Raw genomic sequence first — 23,572 nt, 5'->3', positions numbered from 1 at the left:
TCAACACACCTGTTGGACTGCTGCAGGTGTTGGCTCATGTCATAAGAGAACAAACTATTGAGCACTTGCTCCAATTTATTTGGGAAAATAGAGTGCATCAATTGATATAAAAACAGTATTCTATGCTCTAAGCCAGGGATCGGCAACCTTTGGCACGCGGCCTGCCAGGGTAAGCACCCTGGCGGGCTGGGATGGGCTGGTTTGTTTACCTATCGTGTCCGCAGGTTCGGCCAATCGCGGCTCCCACTGGCTGCGGTCCGCTGCTCCAGACCAATGGGGGCGGCGGGAAGCGGCGGCCAGTACGTCCCTCGGCCTGCGCCACTTCCAGCAGCCCCCATTGGCCTGGAGCGGCGAGCCTTGGCCAGTGGGAGCCACGATCGGCCGAACCTGCGGACGCAGCAGGTAAACAAACTGGCCCGGCCCGCAAGGGTGCTTACTGTGGCGGGCCGCGAGCCAAAGGTTGACGATCCCTGATCTAAGCCATATCATTACATTAAGGCCCCCTTCTGCAGCTTTTACATCCAATAGTATTTATTCCCGAGTAGCTTCAATTGAACACAGTGACTCTCTTTGTACAAGTACCAGGGGTGAAAGTAACTTACAGGACTTACCGGTACGTCCGAGTCCTGAGCGGGAGTGTGGCCTCAACCAGAAGAGGCGTGGCCTCAACCGGAAGAGGCGGGGCCTTTCAAGATTGAAAGGCCCTGGGGCTCCGGCTGTGGCTGGGAGCCCCAGGGCCTTTAAATCACCCTGGAGCTACCAACTGCAGAGGCGGCTGGGAGCCCCGGGGCTCAGGGGCGAATTAAAGGGCCCGGGGCTCCAGCTGCCGCGGAGCTCCGGGCCCTTTAAATCACCGCGGGAGCCTGGCTGCTGGAGCTCCGGCGGCGCTTTAAAGGGCCTGGGGCTCCCCGCAGCGGCTGGAGCACCAGGCCCTTTAAATCACTGCCGTGGAAGCCGGTCCAGTCCGATACGGCGTACTGGCTCTTGCCGGTACGCCGTACCGGACCAGACCAGCTTACTTTCACCTCTGACAAGTACCACTCCGTGTGAGTAGGGTTTGTGGAATAAAGCCCTTTATGTGAAAATACAGTTTCATCTGAAGCATTTCCTGACATTTCTCTGCCTTCACCCCTTTTTCAAAGTCACCTTGGCCCAGATCTCCACAGGAAGGGAAGTTAGGAGCATAAATATCTGAGGATTTGGGCCCCTCTGACTATCTTTATTGTGAACCTCAGGACACCTGTTTTGTAAAATCTCTTTACCATCTAAATAAAGATGGAAAACTCACTCAAGTGACCTCAATTTATTTTATTTAAAGCATCAGAAACACAGTCCTTGTAGTTCATTTGTAGTCGTAACCATCAATATTTTCTAAATCACGTTAACATTCATGTATAACAAAAAACATTTTCTGAGCTGTGCAAAGTACAAAGGAATTGTTCAATTAGCTGCAACCATTTCTAGAACAGCAAATCTGGCATTTTACAAAATGAGGCTGCCAGAAGGTTTCTTTCACTTTTTTTCCCTTGTAGGAAACGCACGCACACTCCCTCCCCCTCCTTTATCTTTCCTTTGTATGCAATTTAAAAATGGATCACAGTAAGCGCCAATCCCCTCCCATGGTCAAAGACTTCCTAAATGGCACTGGGTAATTTTCTTGTACCACTGATCAGTCTTATGTTCTGCAGTTGTGCTCTTCGCATGGAATTGTTTTGTCCAAGAAAATTATTCAATAACCAAGACTATTATGGTAAGCAATAAATGGGGACCAGAAACAGCTGTTTTCAAAATATCGAACACCAAAAAATATTTCTCCTTATAGGAGGTGTGACTGAAAGGGTTATTTTGCCTTCATCATCTATAGTTAAAAATTATTATTGTTCTGACTGCAAAATACATTAAAAACACTGATTTTACACAGACATTTCTGTATTTTCTTGCATAACGGCTTTTGTCCTGTTAGATTTAAGCATTAGAACACTGAAATCTGGAACTATTTTAGATCTGACTGAATACAATATGATTCCTGTTTCATTTCTCTGGATATAGTAAATATACCATGGAACAGATTTTTAACAGATATTTAGCCACTATCGTTTGTCAGAGAAATCTGTTTCTGACAATGCTAACCAAGAATTTTTATATATATATGTGTATAGAACACATTTTTGGGGGGGGGCATTGTCAGCTTGCTAGCTGACCAGATCGTGGCTCAAGGTGCAGAGATACCATTTCTGATTTGGATGAAATGACTGGAAAGATAGTGCTCTATTCTTCAATCAGCCTTTTGCAGAAAAAATTTCTTAAAGCTCTTATTGGTTATAAAAAGGCAATTTTCTCTTAACAATAACCGTTTATTTTACTGATGACTGATTACCACCTGGAACATGAACAAATGTGGTAACGTTACAAATAACTCCCCCCCCCCCATCCTCCCAGAAAATAATGTTTCTGTGATTTGAAGATGCAATACTTGGCCGCAGACTGTGTTTCTGGAATCTGTTTGTTACAAATGACAGGAAGAGAAACTTATTTTACAGAGAACAAAGTCATTCAGTTCAAGTAGGAATGTTCACTTATACATGTTTTGATATGTGCTAGCATACCTGGCTTGAATGAAAACAAAACCTACACCTTCGGCATAAGAAATGCTGGGAACAAAGTAATGGCATACACCCATTGGGTCTCCTCTTTTTACTTAAATCATCTCCAGGTTACTGCAACTCTAACATAGTCTTGAATGACCACCATATCCTGGTCTGGGCAAGCAGCCAATCACTAGGAAAGGCAGGGCACAACATAGTTAAGAATATTCTTTTGTTACAACTTGGTTATAGGATACCACAACTGAATCTCTTTTTTAAATACTCCCACACTTGCATTATCTGATTTTTCTCTTCTTTGTTTGATACAAATAACTGCATAAACTTACTTTACATTTATTGCACCTTTAGGTCCCTTGTAGATGGAGGGTTATATTGCCTGATATATTTTGTATTGTAGCTTGACCAGGTTAGAACAGTGTTGAGAACTGTACATTTCTACAGTAAAAAAAAATCACATTTTGACAATGCTAATTACAGCTGTTGCAGTTCAGCTCTCTTCTCTCTGATGCAACGACAGAGGAAAATTCCACGATTCCTGTGCTTGCTGGAACCTGCAGTGTTCTTTTTATTGCCATATAAAAGTCAATTAAAATTACTCCTCCTGGAAATGCTCCCAATTCTTGAATAATTATCATTGTCTAGACAGATTACTGTGCTTTATTAAGGGTCTTTAGAAACTATATATAAAGAATGTTCTTATGTTCTTATGAAAGTGAGTTACATACAAACACACACACACACATACGCACACACACATATATATATATCACCGCCTAATCTGATTTTTCTCTCTTGCTTCATGTAGTACTAGCAAACATTTTCATCTTGATGAAATCTACTTTCAGTACATTTCGGAATTCACATGTTAAATGTGAAACCTGTTGATGTTGCTGTTAACAGTCTCTCTCTTAAGCCAAACAGGATCTTCCTAATAATAAAATAATAATAATCAAAGCACCAGATGTATGAAAAGCAGGAAATGCCTGATCTGTTAGGAATATATGTATATATATCATGTATAACAGTTCTTACATTAAAAAGGTATTAATTAGAGAGACAATGTGGGTGAGGCAATATCTTTTATTGGACCAAATAGTTGGTCCAATAAATGGTATTACCTCACTCAACTTGCCTTTCTAATATCCTGGGACCAACACAGCTGCAACAATACTGCAAACAATTAAAAAGGGTATGTCATACCAATAAAAAAAAAAAAAGGAATTGAAAGGTGGATACTGGATGGGCAAAAAAATGCTGCATATAATATGGACAGATGATAAACCAAAGGGTTTCTACTCAAATAACTGCAATTGAATGATGGAGCCAGAGTTCTTCAAGGATCTGCCCAGTGCATCTCACAGGTACTTCAGAACTCTGATCACTAACACACTTACTGACATCCTTATGCAGCATATTTTTGAGGTATATAGAAAGCATGACACTAACATTTTGGACTTCTAATTCTTTCTTGCAGAACAATGCACAAATCTTTAGCTGGGTTTTTCCACACTCTCCCCTTTTCCCCCAGGAAATATAAAATCCCAGTTCAAGAGCTCCCTACTCTGCCTCCTGCCACACCCAAATCCATCTTGCATAGGCCAGTAATAAGAACACTGCAGCTCTGACAAATAAGTTACAGCAATATAACAACTTTTTAAAAGATATTTTCTCTATAATTTACATAATGGGTAACAGTTGGAGTTTAGTTTAGATACAAACCAAATGTGCATCCTCTCAGTCTATGATTCCAAGTGGAAGGCACTACTTCAACATACCACTGTATGTACTGTACATGGTTTTGGAAGCACAGCAGATACTGTGGTTCCAGAGCTATAGAATGAAGGGCCCGGGGAGTCTTTGGACGTAAAAATGGCAGTGGATATCAGTCACATTTCCCTTTGCTGTCTCTTCTTGTGCTATGGAATTTCCCCTAAAAGATCTTTCAGTTCAGAGAGCAGTGATGGGGAAGAAAGCAAGCCCTCAGAAACTCTCTACAAAGCTTCCGGGGAAGAGGCCCGTCCTGCCATTTCGCTGTAATGTCCCCTTATACCAGCCATCCTCTCTTTTCTTGTGCACAAACACAATGTCACCTTCTTTCAGTTCGATCTCTGCTTCGCTTTGAGGAGGATATGGAACCACGACACGATACCTTTGAAAACAAAAGAGAATACCTTAGCATACACAAATCAAATAGTATGACAATGTTTTTTGGAGTAGGACCCTCAACAGGGCACGGCCACGAAAGACAGGCAGCAGATTCAAACCAGCAGCTCTGCAAGCTAATTTGGTTTGCCCCATGTACTAGATCACCTGCATCTGCCCGAAGCCATACCTCTTCAGATATGGTCTTGTCCTCTCTTAAGAGCTATACAGGGTCAGGGCTGATCGCTATTTAAATGGGAGACTTCCCAGGAAAACCATAGGTGACCATGTTAATGAGTTCAATAGATGACAAACTCTTCCTTCTAAATCAGTACTGAAGCAATGCCCCAGGATGATGTTGGGACCCCTGTGCTACTTTAGGTGCTGCCTTTTTAATGATATAAAACAGCTCCTGCTCTCATGTGATCTTCAATGACCCCAGGGCATTTTTCAGAAAAGGGCACATGGGATGTTAGCTCCAGCATCCTGGTCAAAGTCCAGTTTAGGTCGTTACACTGGGGCCTAAACTTCTTCAGAAGTTTCAGCCGCATACAGGTTTCTTTCACACTTCTTGTTCTAAATTGTTGTGTAGTGTTGCGGTGCTTTTCTACAAGCACTGTGTTTTACTCCACAGGTGCCTGCAGCTCATAGGAGGATTGATTCCGCCACTTTTAAATACAGGTGGGTGGAAAAAAAATTCACAAAAATGTTAGTTTTCACCAATTCAACCAGCTTTAGTTTTAAACTATTCTGTGGTCTTTAGAGTGAAAGAAACTGGGCTCGGAGCTGGCTTTAGTGACAAGGCCTTTTGTGAAGACACAGCTGTGTATCCTTCAAAAACAGTTGTGTAAGTAGCATAGCCAGTCATGGTGTGGGACATTTGGTAGATAGCATGCTTGGCATTCAGGGGGTGACATGAGGTTTATAGCAACAGGGGGCAGAAGGTCGGGAGGATTATATTATTGGGGTGAAATGGGGTACGAAGGATTTAATGAGTGAGTAGGGGCCTAGAGAGGGTTTTGGATTGGTCCCCTGCAGTTCATTGTTCAAGGTGTGAGGGGCTGCCAGAGGTTATTTAGTGGTATATTGCTGGGCGTGGTGGGTATGTCCCCCCAAATCAGTAGAACTTGTGTGCTGGTATTCTTGGCACAAACCTAAGGCCATTCCTGGCTGGGTGGGACAGAAATTAACCTTCTTTCTCAAACTAAAATAGGTTGCACCTCAATCTCCTGTTTTGTCCCCTTTACCTAAGACAAGGTTTCCCCATGACCTCGTAAAGGTCAATCCAGGTTGCTCTGAGAGCTAAATCACAGGAGCATACAGTAGCTTCTAAATGTCTGTACTAATAATGGAGTCGCTAGCGTATGCGTTTGCAAATGAGCAACGTCCTGGATTTCTTTAGACAATTAACAAAGAATTTTTAATTTCACCTAAAATTATTTGCAGTTATTCCAGTGAGTATTATTATTAGTAGTATGGTAGTGCCTAGGGGCCTTGGACATATATCAGGGCCTCACTGTCTGAAGCACAGTCCAAACAAACATCCCTGCCCCAAAAGAGATGAGCTGTTCAGGTATTTCGTTTCCAAGCGTGATTCCATGTTAGGTTAAAAAACTACGGCTCGTGACTCAGGCTGGTGCAAAGTTGGAATGTCTGTTCCACAAGAAACTCTGAGAAAAGAGTTCTGTTATAGCAGAAAAAGTGGAAACATTAAAATTTCCTACAGAAGAGAAAACAAAATAATTGTTTAGAGATAATCAAAATGTTTTGTTTTGACAAACGAAACTGAGTCAGGGAGTCCAAGCTCAGAGGCTCCCGGTCAGCTCTAGCAGACTGATGGGGAGCTTGATGCCCTGGAGCCACGGCTGAGCTGGGGGTCTCAAAGCTTGGCAGCTGCGTCTCCAAGGCTTCTGGCTCCACAGCAGCAAGTCTGGAAGTCCCAAGAGCCCTTGCATGAGCTGGGGTTCTCGGGGCTTCGAGCTTCCCTGCTTATGCAGTTGTCAGCCAAGTCCTGGCTACAGATGGAGTTCCTGACCCTGGAGCAATCCGTATGGTGAGACTGCTCTAGAGACCCAGACCCTGGGAGCCTGGGCTCCCCAGCAGTCTACCAGGTGAGCTGGCAGGAGCTGCTTGTGTTTCATCAGCAGTTTGTCAAAACCAATAGGTGTTTGTGAAACATTTTGGTTTCAGCAAATTGGCATTTTCCAGTGAAAGCCAGTTTCATCAGAAAATTCCCAAGCCGATCTGTGTATAGGACAGTGAACATGAGTCTACCTCGGGTGTTCCTCCTCAGCACGTCATTTCAGCTGGCATTTAACAATCAGTAATGGTCTCGCTAGTTGCAAAGTAATGAATACAGTAAAGATAGTTAAAGAAAAGCCAATTGATTATTCAAAACATCTTCTGAAGATTACTACCTATTGCATTTGCTGCATGGTCATTCATTTCCAATTGATGCTTATAACAGTCAAGTATTTATTTAAAATGATGATCTGTCTTATAGTTAAATTAAATATGCACCGGAGAATCTCAAAGCACATTACCCTAAATTCACTGAATTGATTGCCAGTGGGTTGATCAAGGGCCTCTCTGAAACTGAATGACAGGAGTTAATTTTCTTTTCAACCACAGCTTGGCTGCCTGCTGGCTGCTGTGAAGCTACTAGATCTGGCTAAAGGAACTGCTCACTGCAGCTGGGCCAAAGATCCTGTTACTTGTAAACATTTTTGGCCCCATTCAGAAGTGGGAGTTCTGCTCTAAAACCTGATTAGAAATTTTTTATCTTGACATAGCAACATAGTCATGTAGAATATATATCCGTGTCAAGAACCATCAAAAATCAATTAGTCATCTTTTCCCTTGGCCAGTACATCTAGCTGTCACTTTTTCCTGTGTGGAAAAGCAAATAACAGAGGCTGAAGTGTGTGCTGCTGGCTGGCTACAAGAAAACAGTCTATCTTACTGTCATTTGCAGAACCGCCACACTTATATTATGAGGTTTTGCCAATTACAGCCATTATGCAAATGAATGCACACATTATCTCAGACACTCTGCTTCAATGTTGATTAATTAAATTATCAGACTGGAACAATTTTAGCAAAGACAATGCCAAACTTCAGCTCTCTGAACTCAGCTCAATTGAATATACATTAACAGCATTTTTGCAGTTGTGTTCCAGATCTTGGAGTGCTTTATGGACACAAGGGATCAAGCCTCACAACAGCTCTGGGAGGCATTTTTAACCCCATTTCACAGATGAGGACAGTAAGGCACAGAGAAGTGACATAACTTGCCTTGGGTCACAGTGAAGGTTTGCGGCAGTTCTGGGAACAGAACCCCTGGTTTATAGAGTGGTGTCTTAACGACAAGTCCATCCTTTTTAATACAGAATAGAATCTCACTAATGGCTGAGAGACCAATTGCAATTTACTAAATGTTTCAAATTAGCAAGAAAGATTATCAAACACATCAAAACCAATCTCCTTCCAATGTTGGCAATCCCATATTTGTAACAAGTAGGATTGCTACTCATCCATTTTTCACCTGGACAGTCTAGGTTTCGGCTTGCATATGCAGGTTCCATTTGACAAGCCCTGGTGTCTGTTTTTTTAATCTGGGGGGGAAGAGGCGGAGCAGGGGTGGGGCCTTGGGAGAAGAGGTGAAGAAGGGAGCAGGGCCCGGGGAAGATGCAGAGAAGGGGGTAGGGTCTCGAGGGAAGAGGTGGAGCAGGGGTGGGGCCTGTGGGAAGAGGCAGAACAGGGGTGGGGCCTTGGGGGAAGAGGTGGAGCAGGCGTGGGGGTCTTGGGGGTCTGGTTACCAGCCATTAGCAAGGTGGCAATCCTAGTAACAAGGGATTCTTTAGAGGCTTTCTTTAAAGATTTAAAAAATAAATCCAGGATCCTGCATTACAAAATGTCCTTTTTTCAATTATTTAACAACTGTCATTTAATTGTAATTAATCATGATACTTCACAGTAAATATATCAGCATATTGAATAAAAAATAATGAAATCTCAGTAATAAAAGATCTCATTTTCACCTCTGCTGTGAAATCTTTGCTGCGACATGGGGTGGGCTGGCTATATTTTTTCCTCTGAGATTCTTGGATTTGCGGACGAAGAAAGTGAGAGTTATTGCGGTTCCAATGTACAAACCAAAGAATCACATGGCACTGCTGCCACGAAGGGGTTTCTAAACATCATAAATCATTCCAGTCAAAGCCTGCGATGCCATCGATGGCATTTGACTTGTTTTTCTCAGTAACCGAGTTTAAAACATACATTAGTCCCATTGTTTTAAATCACCTTCCACTCTTCCCCCAGATTTGGCCCCCTCCTTCCAGGGAAGCCCGGCATACTTCTATCCCTCTCTGCTTTTCTCTTCCCTCCTTCCTTCCTCTTTTCCCTGACCACTACTATGCAATAGTAGGTTTTCTTTCATCTATGGCACAGCCTTTCATCTTATGTGGAACTCAGAAGAATGTTGGAATCTGTCAGTGTCACACTGCATTAAAAATTTCATAATTTAGACATGCAAACAGCCTTATGTCTATCACAATTATCAGTAGGGCTGGTAGTATATTTATTATTAAGGTTGCCTGACAGTTCCCATTATGAGCTCTTGTATTCAGCTGCTTATAACTTTGCAAAACTTAAACCGTTTCAGCTGAAATGTTGCATGCGGGAGGTGGGGGTGTCTATCTCAGTCTCCTTATTATTATGTATTAGTATTTTTAAAATTTCAGCCAGAAGAGTCATTTCTGAGAAGGAGGCTAGGGAAAAATCTGTCCTTTTGCAATGTTAAAAACTGTTTTGGCAATCTTTTCTTTGAGAAGCTCTAGCACAGGGGTAGGCAACCTTTCAGAAGTGGTGTGCCGAGTCTTCATTTATTCACTCTAATTTAGATTTTAACGTTTTTAGAAGGTCTCTTTCTATAAGTCTATAATATATAACTAAACTATTGTTGTATGTAAAGTAAATAAGATTTTTAAAATGTTTAAGAAGCTTCATTTAAAATTAAATTAAAATGCAGAGTCCCCCGGACCGGTGGCCAGGACCCGGGCAGTGTGAGTGCCACTGAAAATCAGCTCGCGTGCCGCCTTCGGCACACGTGCCATAGGTTGCCTACCCCTGCTCTAGCACCTGCATGTTTTGGAGCAGTGTGATCTTTTTGTCAGGGATCTGACAAACAGCCTGGTGAGAGTGGACTGAAGGCTAGAGTGGGCAGACAAATTGTGACTGGGAGTTGTGGATGGGGGGACTGGCACTCTTCCTCGGGGGGAGGGAGGGGAAGAGCCTTAAAACTGGCAGGGCCAGAACACCAGGACTGGGAGTTGGGGGAGACTGGGAACCTTAGTGGGAAGGAGGGAAAACAGAGATCAGATGAGGAGCTGGACTGAGATTGGAACTGGCTGGGCAAAGAGACTATTAAGACAAGGATCCAGGGAACAGGAGACTGGGAGAAGGAGCCAGGGGGAGTATTGGGAAAGGAGAGACTGTGACTGGATGAGAAGCCCAGGGATGAAGACCAGGAACCAGTGGGAGGAGGGGGGGAATGTAATGATAATATTATAACCATACAATATCATGTGCTAAGACTTGAGAACCACTGAGCAGAGCATTGGATCTCTCTCTCTGTCACATACACACACACTTAAATACTCTCATTTACACACCATAATCTTTTCAATGTTGCTGTATGTGCATTTGTATTTTGCTGAAAGAGAAGGCAAATGGAAGTCCTTCTTTCATTTAGAGTGATCACAGTGAAATGACACAAGGAGCCTATTTAGTCTTAATGCTGTTAGACAGACCCTTGAAATCTTACACCCGCTGTTCATTGTGAGTAGCTTGAGTGATGCCAATGGGACTTGCTCAAGAGCTGCAGGATCAGGAACTCCCCCCTGCACTCCCCCATCAGTACAGTGTGCTACTGTAGAGAAGACCCAACTTCAGGAAGAGCTGTAGTGTTCCTGTACCACAGGAAATTGACAGTAGCAGCACATAGATGACAATATGCAGCCTAAAATGGTGTTCAGCTTAGCATCGCTTGCTAGTCAACCTATGCAACACAGTGACTATAGTAGCAGCTGTGAAGTTTCTCATCTCAGCTGCTGGGAATGCTATATGCTTTCTGGCATACAGCAGCACAGGTAAAGTGGCATTAGGAAAAGACAGCCGGAAAATTGCTCCCCAGAATGTAGTAACAGATGATAAATCTCACAATCCTAGCAGATTGGTTTATACACAGGTAAACCAGGACAAATGTGCCTTCCTCTCCAGCCTAACCTCCCCGAAACCAAAACCAGGCTCTGGAAATACATAAATATAGCAAGTCAAAATAAAATTTCTTTCCCACTCTATCTGCATATGCCAAGGGAATACAACTATCAAATTAGCACCATCTGTGATAAGGTAAACCTCACTTTCCTTTCTGATCTGCTGCAATTTCCGTGCACAAAGGACTGCGATGTAATGGAGCAGAATTCCTCTTTACTGTGTGAAAAACAAGCTGTCAGCAATTAGAGGCACCTCTCATATGGTGCAAATGTCGAATGCTTGGTTTTGTTCTGTGGTCTGCATGCAGTGAGTACAGGAATTGTAAGCCAGTTTTAATGGAAGAAGTACCCTGGATCTGCTGGCTTCATGTGCCCCATCTGGAATGTTGTAAATATTAAGGAATGTGCTACTCCTTCCAATCATTCAGTGTACTGTCCCTATGTGCACAGATGGGCACTGGGAAATTAAAAGCCAAGTATAGCCAAGTGCACAGAAATGTTTTGTAGCTTTTTTTCCTCTTTTTAAATTTCATCCAGCATCGAAATCTGTTTATCCAATCTTTATTTTCCATCCATGCAAATAAAGAATTGGTCCTACTGTGGAGATGAAATACATCGCCATGCAAACAAGCAAAATATGGAATTCAGAGATGCTGAGCACAAGTTCCCCCATTGCCAGATGTGACATGAACAAGCGGTTTCAAAAATGTAATTTGTTTACAAAAATAATTTGGTACTTCTGAGCAATTTGGTGATTTAATGAACACAGATGGATGTGGGATGAATTTATAAAAGACAAGTGTTTAAAGTATTTGCTCAGATTATTCCAGGACTAAGTATTATACTTCCTAGAGTGTGAAGGTAATTAATATTCCCCATTATAGGCATAAGCAACCATATGATCAGTTAAGGAATGCAGATACACCAATGACATGGAAGTTAATTCATAAATCAATTAGAGAATCTTGACTGCTGTGTATAATTAAGGTTATTTCAATTATAGCTTATTTTCAGACTTTAGACTCAGGAAATCAAAATGCTTAAAATCAGAATACTTTCTTAACCACTGCATATTACAATTAGTAATATTTGTAACATTTTAAGCATCCTGTCTCTATAGATCCATTTGTTCTTAGTTGTAATAACACTGATCATACAGAACTCGTCCTATGGCCCTCTCATTCTACCGCTACTCCACGTCACTGCACTCAATACAGGTATCATTGGTCACCCGTTTCACTGTCAGTGCCATCCCTAGGTGCAGTGTCAGACTGAGAAAATATGGGCTATGCACCAGAATCTTAAGCCCACCCTTAGGAATTCCCTGCATCGTTGAAGTGGTGCTTTCAAAGCAGTGCCCCAACCAGGGCCGGCTCTAGCTTTTTTGCCGTCCCAGGCAAAAAAAAAAAAAAAAAAGGCGGCCGGACTGCCAAAGCAAAAACAAAACCAAAAACCGGCAGCTGCAGGGAGCGCGTGGAGGGCGGTCAAGGCGGCTTGCAGGGGGGTGAAGGGCGGCACCCGCCCGCTCCCTCCGCCCGTGGGCAGCCAGGCGCTGCAGCCCGCTTGCAGCCGGGCAAGAGGGGCTCCCTCCTCCGGCCTTGGGGTGCCTCTCCCGGCCGGGCAGGCTCCAAGGGGGCCGACACAGGCAGCGCTGGCTGGGTTCTGCGACTTCCGCGTGGGGCCGGCATTGCAGCGGGGCTCGGCACAGTGCAAACGGTGCCGGGATCAGTGGGGCCCGCCCCTCCGCTGCCCGCCAGGCCGCCGCAGAATCCTCCCTCCCTCCGGTGCCTGCCGGGCCACTGCAGAACCGTCCCTGCCATCGCTGCCCGCCGGGCCGCCGCAGAACCCTCCCTCCTTCCAGTGCCTGGGGGCTGCAGGAGGTGCTGGCTCAGCCGCTCCTTTAAAGGCGGCTCGGCCGGGCCGGGCTCAGAGTGGTGCGGGAGGCGGAGGCCGGTGCAGGCGGCGGGGAGTGGCGCGTCCCGGGGAGCCCGGCGGCACGATGAGCAGCGGGTATCACTACTTCCTGCCCCCTGGGTCGGGGTCCGTGCCCCTTCAGGGCTGGGCTGGCCGCCCCAAGATTGGCCGGAATGCCGCCCCTTACAATGTGCCGCCCCAGGCACGTGCCTTCTCGTCTGGTGCCTGGAGCCGGCCCTGGCCACAACAGCCAGCACAAGAGATGCTGGGGGACGCCTTTCTTGCTTCTCTCCTCATATTTGTTTCTGAGGCCTTGTCTATGTCAAGGCTGCACTGGTTTAATTCAAGGTGAGATTTTTTACTTTCCTGATTGAATTAAGCTCAATTGATACATGTCAAATTAAGAGTGTCTACACAAGGTTTGGTTTTGCACCCCTTCAACTCAGCCGGTTTTTAAACCAGTTTAACCTTAAATCCATGTAACTTTGAAAACAGACAAGGCCTGACATCTTTACATTTCTCTCTATTTACTCTGTTCTTTCTTTTCTTCCCTGTCGTCTTTTTATTTGTTTGTTTGTTTTGGTTTTTTTGGTGTTGCCACTTTGTCCCCTCTCTCTGGGTTTGCAAAATCAGCAGCTTTATGGATAACAAGATGCAGAGCGGACTGCCAAACTCTAGAATCCTAGTCTTATTCTCTATGCTAGTTATCAGCCACTTCTGGAATAAAAATACTTCAGGACACCATGTAATGACTTAAGTGACAGTAATGACTGAAGTGACCATAAATTTTAAAAAAGACCCTTGTTTGCTACTGCATAATAGGCCAGATATAATGGGCAAACACACTTACAGGGCTACGCAGTATACCAAGTACTGCATGACAATCTATTGTGATTATTAATATACAATGATCACCATTTAAAAGTGGCATTTGCCAACAGCTTCCACATACAGTGATGTGAGATACCACAGCTTTCTCCTATACTTAGAATAGGAAATAACTGTGTGATGAGCATATTGTATCTGTTGGCAAATGCTGACTTTTTAACGGTGAGCATCATAGCTGCCTTACACATGTTTTGGCTGGTTTTTAATATGCAGAGGGGCCTGACTTTTCTAATTCTAATAAACAGCTGGACAATCTATAGCCTCAGATGGCTTCAAAAAAAAGGGGGGGGGGGCTGGCAGAACTGCAGTGATGCTCATGGAAGCCGAACTTCCACAAACATTCCTTTACGTGCAAGCGACAGGGCAGACTGAAATTATGAGCACCCTTAGCTCATAGGCCGTCAGCATACCTTTCCCGGTGCAATGGCTTGGGCTCTGGACGGATGGCTGCCATCGAAGAAGGTAGCTGCCTGGCAGGAGAAGGAATGGAAAAATTCAAATCCAAGGAGCCTGTTTTTCTGTGCAGTGGCTCCATCCCCATAGCTCCTTGCATTTCACTTTCAATTGGGCATGAACCTGCCCTGCCGTGGCTGGAGAGTGAGGAGAGTTCAGGTCCCACCGCTCCCTGCAGAGCTCCCTCCACGGCTCCCTGGGGGTCCGGTGTCGGAGACACAGATGGAGGGGAGCGTGATTTCTTTTTTGTTGACGCGCCGGCTAAAAGTTTCAACAATCCGCTCTTCTTCTCTTTCTGAAAGGGAATCAACATGAAGCACGTGAATGAGCAGCTCCCGGGCTGTTATTAAGCACCATTCTATTTGTTTCACATCGGAGAAAAATCTCACGATTCCATATAATAAACTCTGTCTAAAAATGTGTTTTTATGTAGGGGAACCCAGATAAAATTTGCTCCTTTGCTAACAAAGATCATACCAAAGTACCAAATTGCTTTGCTTGGTCAGCAGACTAAGTAGGGAATGGATCCACAGTTGCCATTGTGCTAATGGATAATTAAATATCTTAAGGAAATGCAGCAGTTTCAGTGTGACACTAGAACTTTAAAGGTACAAACATCTAATCCAGAAATATAAAATAAATAATCAACCTGCCAACAAAGCTGGTATTCAGTGAGAGGAAGAAAATCCTTTTGTATGTATTCATAGCACATAGCGAATCAGCAATGCATTCACTATGCTTCTACATCAGTGAGTTACTGACCAAGTTTTAATTTCTACCCATACTGTTTGCCAGTTATTCAATCATTCTAATTCTCTTCACGCAATGTTGTCTCTCCTTTTGCCAGATCATCTTCATCGCCCGCATCCCACATGGCTTAAAAGCCACTGGATGTGGTAGAAGCAACTGCAAGCTCCAGCCCTGAGGGCTGATGGTCCCTTTTCCCTTCTACCTAAAGAATGCCACCGTGGGACCTGCTCAAAGGATGGAGAGTCTGTGCAAAAGCCTCTGTGCTGCAAAGTCTCCTAATCCAACTGCATTCAGGGGGACGCACAGGTGAAGCAGGCAGGAGGAACCTCTGCTGGCCTGAAGAGACAACACAAGAGGGTAGTGTTGGGGCAGGCCATAGATTTGCTATTAAAGGAGATTAGGGTGACCAGACAGCAGTGGCAGCACAGTTCCTATACCCATGAGGCAAGCAGCAATGTAGAGCCATAGGGCTTCCATGTACATGACTCATGCTTCTGGAGAGCCTTGAGATTTGGGACTGGAGCCCTGTCCTTTTTTTCTGGGGGGGGACACAAACCCTGCCCCTAATGGAAGAATTCCTGGAAAACTGAGAGTCAGAACTCACCCTAGCTGGTGACTAACCCACACTGGGGAGCATGAGGCCCTGAGTAAGGATTTCAGGCCTTGGCTTATAACAGTGAATACTAGCCATTACAGGATTACTTTTTAGGTCTAATACATACACCACTTCCACACTGGAAGTTAACAACAGTGAGTTAAAAAACAGATCATTTCTGAAATTTCACTTTCACAGTAAACCATTATCCTGATATAGGCATAGGTGCTGGAACTAGGGGTGCTGGGGGTGCGTCTGCTTGAAGTGGTTTCTATCATATACAAAGTTTACAGTTTGGTTCAATGGCTCTCAGCACCCCCACTATACAAATTGTTCCAGCAGCCTTGGATACAGGTGGCAGAAAATACCAGAATGGCATGTTTTTAATTTGAGGAAAACATAGATTTCTTGAGTCCTTGCCATAGAACCTTATCTTACACTTCTGAAAATCATCTGGAAAAATTCTACCACGCACTTACCTTAAGCACATGCACATTCAGAACATTAGCTCCTTCAGCTAAAAAGTTTTGTGGGGGAAGAGAGTGCATGTCAAAATAAGCCATATACTGGAACACTGGGTACAGCCTTAACTATACTTAGCAACCAGTGCCTCCATAATGCAATGCACTAATAAATAGTCATTTTCCATTTTTTAACTATACAGCCATGTATACTATACTGCAAGGAGTCTGTTCATTTATTTGTTATTGTATATGAAGTTCAAACTATTGCCTAAGATTATATTCAGAGATTCAGGGACATGAAATTTAGGTGTATTTGGTCATTTATTCTATAATAGGATCCCTGGAGGGAAAAAAGCATAGAGTAATTGCAGTACAGGTGGAACAGAAAGCTTCTATCTTCCAGCATGAACACTATTTGGAAACACGAGACAGCATTTTATTTATTCTCTGTAGACACAATGTCTTGTACAAGATTTAAAGTGATGCTCTTTTACATGCTGATTACTGAATTCATTTGTCAAAGAAGCTTTAAAGAATGAGAGGGGGAAATACAATGAAATAAATATAAACATTTAGTACACAGATTGAATTTACTATAATTCACCTATAGTATCTAATGTCTCTGCTCCTGAAGTTCTCTGATGTGCTCTCTTCTGCCATGAACAATAAGAGAACAGAGACGCCAATGCATCACAACATGGGAGAGCAAAAGCAACAATGCAAAGTGTAGCTCTTACATGGTGCTCTGGGATGCTGGCTACCGGTTTTGTGAGCAAGGGTCTGAACTCAACCTCAAGAGCCAAACACCCCCCGAACTTTGAAGAGGTTCAGATCACACATTGTGGCACGATGCATCTGTATTTTATGGTTCACTCTATAAATTAAGGGCCTAATGATGTCAAGGTGCTGCAGATCCCAGTAAAATCAATAGAGGTTGAGGGCGCTCAGCACCGCACAGGATTAGATCATAAATATTAAATTAATCCTCTTGGAAATGTCAGAAAATAAAAAAAACCAATTATCTGCTAAACACCTGCTCTATGAGCCAAACAACCACCACGGGACCTCTAGTAGTAACTCACTAAAAACACCAGAAAATAACTGTGTTTATTTAAATCTGTAATTATAAGAAATTGCCGTCCTCATAATATTAAGTTCAGAGATTCTTCATGAAGTCAGATACCTTCCCCTTCCCTATAGATCACTGACACAATATACTTTAATGACGCTAGCATACCGTCTCAATATGCATTTTAAGGTGTTTCACACAGTACAATATCTACTCAATGGCTCCAAAGGAACAGTTACAGTGCATCGGTGAGTGCTTTGGGAGCCTTTAACTGGAAGATTTACACGTGCAGAATAACTATATGAACAGCAATTAAATTCTACCCAAGTATTTCCCGGAGCCCCAGTGGTTGGGGCTTCAGCCTGTGGGAGGCACTGGGGCTCAGGGCTTCTGCACCGCAGGGTGCGCTGAGGCTCGGGGCTTCAGCCCTGTGGGAGGCACCGGGGCTCGGGGCTTCTGTCCCGCGAGATGCGCTGGGGCTCGGGACTTCAGCGGGTTTGAAAATATTTACCAGAGCTCTGCTCTGGAGGGCTCTGGATGAATTTAAGCCATGCCTATGTGGTAGCTGTTTTTCTAATTTAAATAACTTGGCAAATTACATTTTCAAAAAATTCTACATTATACACTAATATCAGAGGGGTAGCCGTGTTAGTCTGTATCCACAAAAACAATGAGGAGTCCGGTGGCACCTTAAAGCTTAGGCCCAAATAAATCTGTTAGTCTTTAAGGTGCCACTGACTCCTCGTTGTTTACATTATAGACTGTTGGTTTCCCAAAATGTATTTGACTATTAAAGCTATTTTTCAGTTAGAGAGCACAAAAGGGAAATATATTTATGCCCTTCTGTAAATTAAAAAGTGATCGAGACTGAGATTTTGTTTACAAGACAAACTTCACCCCTGCAAAGCTTGGCATGAATTTCTACAGCCAAGCTATACAATCCCTGATAACACTGGTCTACAATTTTTGAGAAGTTGTCTGCTTCAGAGATAAAATGTGCTATTTATTATGTATTTTGATGTGCTGAATTCAAATATGACAATTAAAACAACTGATTGGCTACTGTTTCTAAGATATTTAAGTTTTTACATTTTATGTCTATTGTGTAGATAGTAGAGTTTTAATCATAAATTGTAAACCTAGGTCTTTTCATGTGTTTATGGTTGCTTTACATGATAATATTTCACCTGTCCTGTTTATGTAACACTTTAAAAATCAGCAAAAGGGTTATATAAATAAAATTTATTATGAAACAAAAGGCAAAAAACTATTCTGTACATAGTTTAGTCCTATTCAGTGTCTACTCGGCGCTTCTTGGCTTGTCTCTTGTATTCATTAAATGGAGCATCTCTTGTCACTGTCCAGCAATAGTCTGCAAGCATTGATGGGCTCCATTTGCCCCGATAGCGTTTCTCCATTGTTGCAATGTCCTGGTGAAATCGCTCGCCGTGCTCGTCGCTCACTGCTCCGCAGTTCGGTGGGAAAAAATCTAGATGAGAGTGCAAAAAATGTATCTTTAGTGACATGTTGCAACCAAGGCTTTTGTATGCCTTGAGGAGGTTTTCCACCAACAACCTGTAGTTGTCTGCCTTGTTGTTTCCGAGAAAATTTATTGCCACTAACTGGAAGGCTTTCCATGCCGTCTTTTCCTTGCCACGCAGTGCATGGTCAAATGCATCATCTCGAAGAAGTTCACGAATCTGAGGACCAACAAAGACACCTTCCTTTATCTTAGCTTCACTTAACCTTGGAAATTTTCCACGGAGGTACTTGAAAGCTGCTTGTGTTTTGTCAATGGCCTTGACAAAGTTCTTCATCAGACCCAGCTTGATGTGTAAGGGTGGTAACAAAATCTTCCTTAATTCAACAAGTGGTGGATGCTGAACACTTTTCCTCCCAGGCTCCAATGACTGTCGGAGTGGCCAATCTTTCTTGATGTAGTGGGAATCTCTTGCACGACTATCCCATTCGCAGAGAAAACAGCAGTACTTTGTGTATCCAGTCTGCAGACCAAGCAAGAGAGCAACAACCTTCAAATCGCCACAAAGCTGCCACTGATGTTGGTCATAGTTTATGCACCTCAAAAGTTGTTTCATGTTGTCATAGGTTTCCTTCATATGGACTGCATGACCAACTGGAATTGATGGCAAAACATTGCCATTATGCAGTAAAACAGCTTTAAGACTCGTCTTCGATGAATCAATGAAGAGTCTCCACTCATCTGGATCGTGAACGATGTTGAGGGCTGCCATCACACCATCGATGTTGTTGCAGGCTACAAGATCACCTTCCATGAAGAAGAATGGGACAAGATCCTTTTGACGGTCACGGAACATGGAAACCCTAACATCACCTGCCAGGAGATTCTACTGCTGTAGTCTGGAGCCCAACCGCTCTGCCTTACTCTTGGGTAGTTCCAAATCCCTGACAAGGTCATTCAGTTCACCTTGTGTTATGAGGTGTGGTTCAGAGGAGGAGGATGGGAGAAAATGTGGGTCCTGTGACATTGATGGTTCAGGACCAGAAGTTTCATCCTCTTCCTCGTCTGACTCAAGTGAGAATGATTCTGGTGCATCAGGAACCGGCAGTCCTTCTCTGTGGGGTACTGGGCGTATAGCTGATGGAATGTTTGGATAATGCACTTTTTCTTCTTTGACACACCTTTCCCAACTGGAGGCACCATGCAGAAGTAACAATTGCTGGTATGATCTGTTGGCTCTCTCCAAATCATTGGCACTGCAAAAAGGCATAGATTTCCTTTTCCTGTTCAACCACTGGCGAAGATTTGTTGCACAAGTGTTGCAGCATATGTGTGGGGCCCACCTCTTGTCCTGATCTCCAATTTTGCAGCCAAAATAAAGGTGATAGGCTTTCTTAACCATAGTGGTTATACTGCGCTTTTGTGATGCAAAAGTCACTTCACCACAAACATAGCAGAAGTTATCTGCACTGTTCACACAAGTCCGAGGCATCTCTGCTCACTTTGGCTAAACAGAAATGTGTCCCTTTGCAAAATCAAACACTGGCAAATAAGAGAGCACGAAACTTTATGATTTCTAGAGCTGATATAGGGCAATTTGTTCAGCAGAGTGATGTAAGCTTCGTTATGATTGCATCATCCATGACTTCTAGGAATAACAGGATGCAATTCATATCATGTATGACGCAATACCAGCTTCAGATTGCATCATTCATTGTTTTGCCTAAAAAGCAAGTACTGTCCAAACCCAGTCATAGATTTATTCATAGATCCAGTCAAAGATGTATTTTAGTCATTTCTGGTTTAAATTGAGATCCCTTCCCTTTCTAACTCACTTATCCTCCGCCATTCCCAAGTCAAGGGTCGTATATACTGACCCAATAGCATATCTTGAAAACTAGAGCCAATCAACAATTTTAAGCATCATTTTTGTTCTCAGTGACCCAGAATTAGTAAAGTTTGACTACATTTATTTCAGAAGCATTTTGGCTGTAGAGCAGTGTAATAGGGAGGTGGAATGAAAATGATGATGCAGTGTTAAGAGTGGTAACACAATAGTAGAATCACATAGAAGCGATTTAAAAAAAATAATCTTTTTTCTAACCTGATAAGCATTTTTATAAACTGAAACTAAACTCTGGGGTTGGGAAAATTAAGAGACAACATGGGCTAATGGACCGAGCATAGGACTGGTAGCCGGAACTTGAAACTGCTCATCACATTTCCACCATTGACTCACTGTGTGGCCTTGCACAAGACACTTAGAGATGAACTGTAGAGCAGCCCTGTCCATTGGTACTACGGTTACATTACAATATTGATATTATGGATTTGGATGATTCCAAATAAGACTTTTAAATTCAACATTTTCTCCAATTTAACTAGGTCCTGGGAGTGCTGCATATCTGCGCTCAGCCTCCTATCACGTCACCTTCCAGGTCCTCCAGAGACGTTGCCAAAGCTCTCTGACAGAATTCAGGTGCTCAGATTCTGATATTCCTGACATTTCTAATTTAAAAAGCAGACAGAATTGTTTTGAACCTACTGTGCTTGGCAGTTCACCGTAAAACTCTCTGTGCCTGCTTCCCCATCTGTAAAAGGGGAACAAGTAAAATCTACCTACCTCACAAGGTGACTGTGAGAGTTAATTAATGTTTTCCAAGCAGTACATTTCTTTAAGAGTGGCCGGCTTCTTCCTTGGGTTTTTAGCAGCACAGAAATGCTGTGCTCTTTAGCAGTTCTGCCTTCCAAAATGGAATCCCAGTAATGATTCATTTTAAGTGTCCAATTATTATGAATTCATTTAAAATTTGGTATAATAGCAGCCATCATTCATCAGGAATTAATTTAATATTTATAGCTGTCCTGGGCAGTTCTTTCTACAGCAGTTTCACTGTGATTCAACTAAGCATTAATTAATGAACATAAAATGTTATAAAAAAGTGTATGCAAATTAGTTACAGGACCCAGTAAGTTCTGGGGGTAGAAGAGAAGTTTTTGGAACACATAACTGAGGCCTTTCTGGAATAAAAGTTTTTGAATGTATTTTCCTCTTGCCTTCGCAGAACAATGTTAGGTTTCCTTCCTCCGGCAATGGAAGGGAATGCAGATTCCTGGGTAACATTGTTTTGTCAGAGGTCTGTAATCCACTATAACAAACTTTGAAAGTATTTAGCTTTCTTGGTCTAGTGATCAAATTTCCATTTGACAATGAATTATGTTTGACACTGTCAGCTTCCTGGATCTGCCACGTTGATGGACCCATTGTACAGTCAATGCCTGACTGTCGGTTGCTGTCAACATCTTTAAATAGCACCTGTGTGTTTTGGTTTTTGATTATATGTTCAGTCTGCATGTGCACAGTGTTCATTTGAGAAGGGTTAATTCTTTATCAAATGAGTAAAATTAGCCCTCGCAAATACATTTTAGTGCAGTTATAGTTAATAAAAAAGTGACTGTAAAAGTGGAGCAGATCTGCATCCACTGGGTGTATTCAGCGTCATAATTCCTGACTTCAGTGACAAAACCAATAACCCAATTGTGCTCCTACCCCTGTGCACGGAGGGGTGCCTGTGGAAATCAGTCCCTGGCAGCACATTAGCAGGAGGTGTGACAGCACTATGCCCCTGGACCCCTACATGCGGGGAGGCCAATGTGGGGACATGCATTGCTTCCCCCGTGTACGTAAATAAATCACTATGGGGAATGTGCTGAAACGTTAGTACAGCCTGAGTTTAAAATATATCATTATCTTAAAATAACATCTCAAAATATTTAAACGCTGGAATTTTCAGCTTCACAGTAAGTTGTAGGTGCCTCTTGACACCCCAATAACACTCTCATCTTGGGCTTATAAACAGCTCTTCTTTCAGCCTGAGAGGGTTTTTCTGAGCCTAGGATATAGCTATTTAGATAACTGAAGGGTTTTTCCAGTTTACAAGGTAATAATTAGATCATTGTCTAAATAAACACTGAGACCAAGAGAGAAAATTTGTATTTGCCATACTAACTCAACCCTTTTTTTCTGCATTCACCCTAAGAAACAGAAACTTTCGTTTTACCTTTCTCACTCTAAAGCTCCCAATACTGAATTTCCTACCAACTCAGCCTCATTAAATAAATGAGGAAACTTTATTGCAGTTGATAGAAAAATGGGATCCAGCCAATTAAATTAGGTATTTTTCATGTAACACCAGCTACATCAATAGATAAGAAAGCCAGAGGGAAAAAGTCTTAATTAAAAAAAAATGGTTTCAATGCTATCCATCTGGGAGGTCAGTAACAACCAGGGAGCACTTCCTCAGGTCAGTAGCTATAAACCACCACTTCCACTGCTTATTTAACCTTGGTCAGTCCTTGCTGCAGTCAATTTATATTACAGTTTTGGATGCTATACATTCCTTCTACTATTCCAAATCAGCTTTTGATGATGGAAAGGTAGGATCCAATATGTGATTCTTGGATTATGTCCTCTAGGGAAATTGTTAATTCAGATATAAGAGGTGTGAAGGAATTTTCAAACTTGGATCATGGAAGATTTTAATTACTGGAATTGAGATTGTGATAATAACCTAAATTAAATAGAATAGTATGGTAGAGAAGGGTCCAAATGAGAATGCTGGATCTGAAATTCCTCAGAATTTAGATATGAACTTTCAATCTTGAATTTGCTGAATAAGATCCAGTGGTCATCACTAAAAAGGTCAGTATTTATCGACTGATAACAACACACAGCGGTAAGTAGTTATTTCTGGTTCTAGGTAGAGGCTAATTCTGTGTTATCTCATATACTATATTGTGTGGAAATTCATGGCAAATATTCACCTTTTAATGGAGACCATGCACATGGTCAGTGGTCTGTAATTATAATGTGATGACATGAGTCAACTGCTGAGGAGCATGTAGGACTTAATCATAATATCATTAGTTTTCA

General features: G+C 42.7%; 1 protein-coding gene across 1 annotated transcript in view; it reads right to left on the bottom strand.

Moving 5' to 3' along the window:
* Positions 1-4,586: 4,586 nt before the first annotated feature.
* Positions 4,587-23,572, bottom strand: part of SH3RF3 (SH3 domain containing ring finger 3) — a 390,314-nt gene continuing 371,328 nt past the window's right edge. The window contains exons 9-10 of the mRNA XM_065421958.1: positions 14,239-14,576; positions 4,587-4,755 (exon numbers count right to left, since the gene is read on the bottom strand). Coding sequence (XP_065278030.1) covers positions 4,587-4,755; positions 14,239-14,576 — 507 coding nt within the window. The remainder of the gene's footprint in view (positions 4,756-14,238; positions 14,577-23,572) is intronic.

The sequence above is a fragment of the Emys orbicularis genome, chromosome 1 (genome assembly GCF_028017835.1).
Source record: "Emys orbicularis isolate rEmyOrb1 chromosome 1, rEmyOrb1.hap1, whole genome shotgun sequence".
In the NCBI taxonomy this organism is placed as follows: Eukaryota; Metazoa; Chordata; order Testudines; family Emydidae; genus Emys; species Emys orbicularis.
Note: the sequence above shows the minus strand (reverse complement) of the source record. Positions and strands in the feature narration are given on the sequence as shown.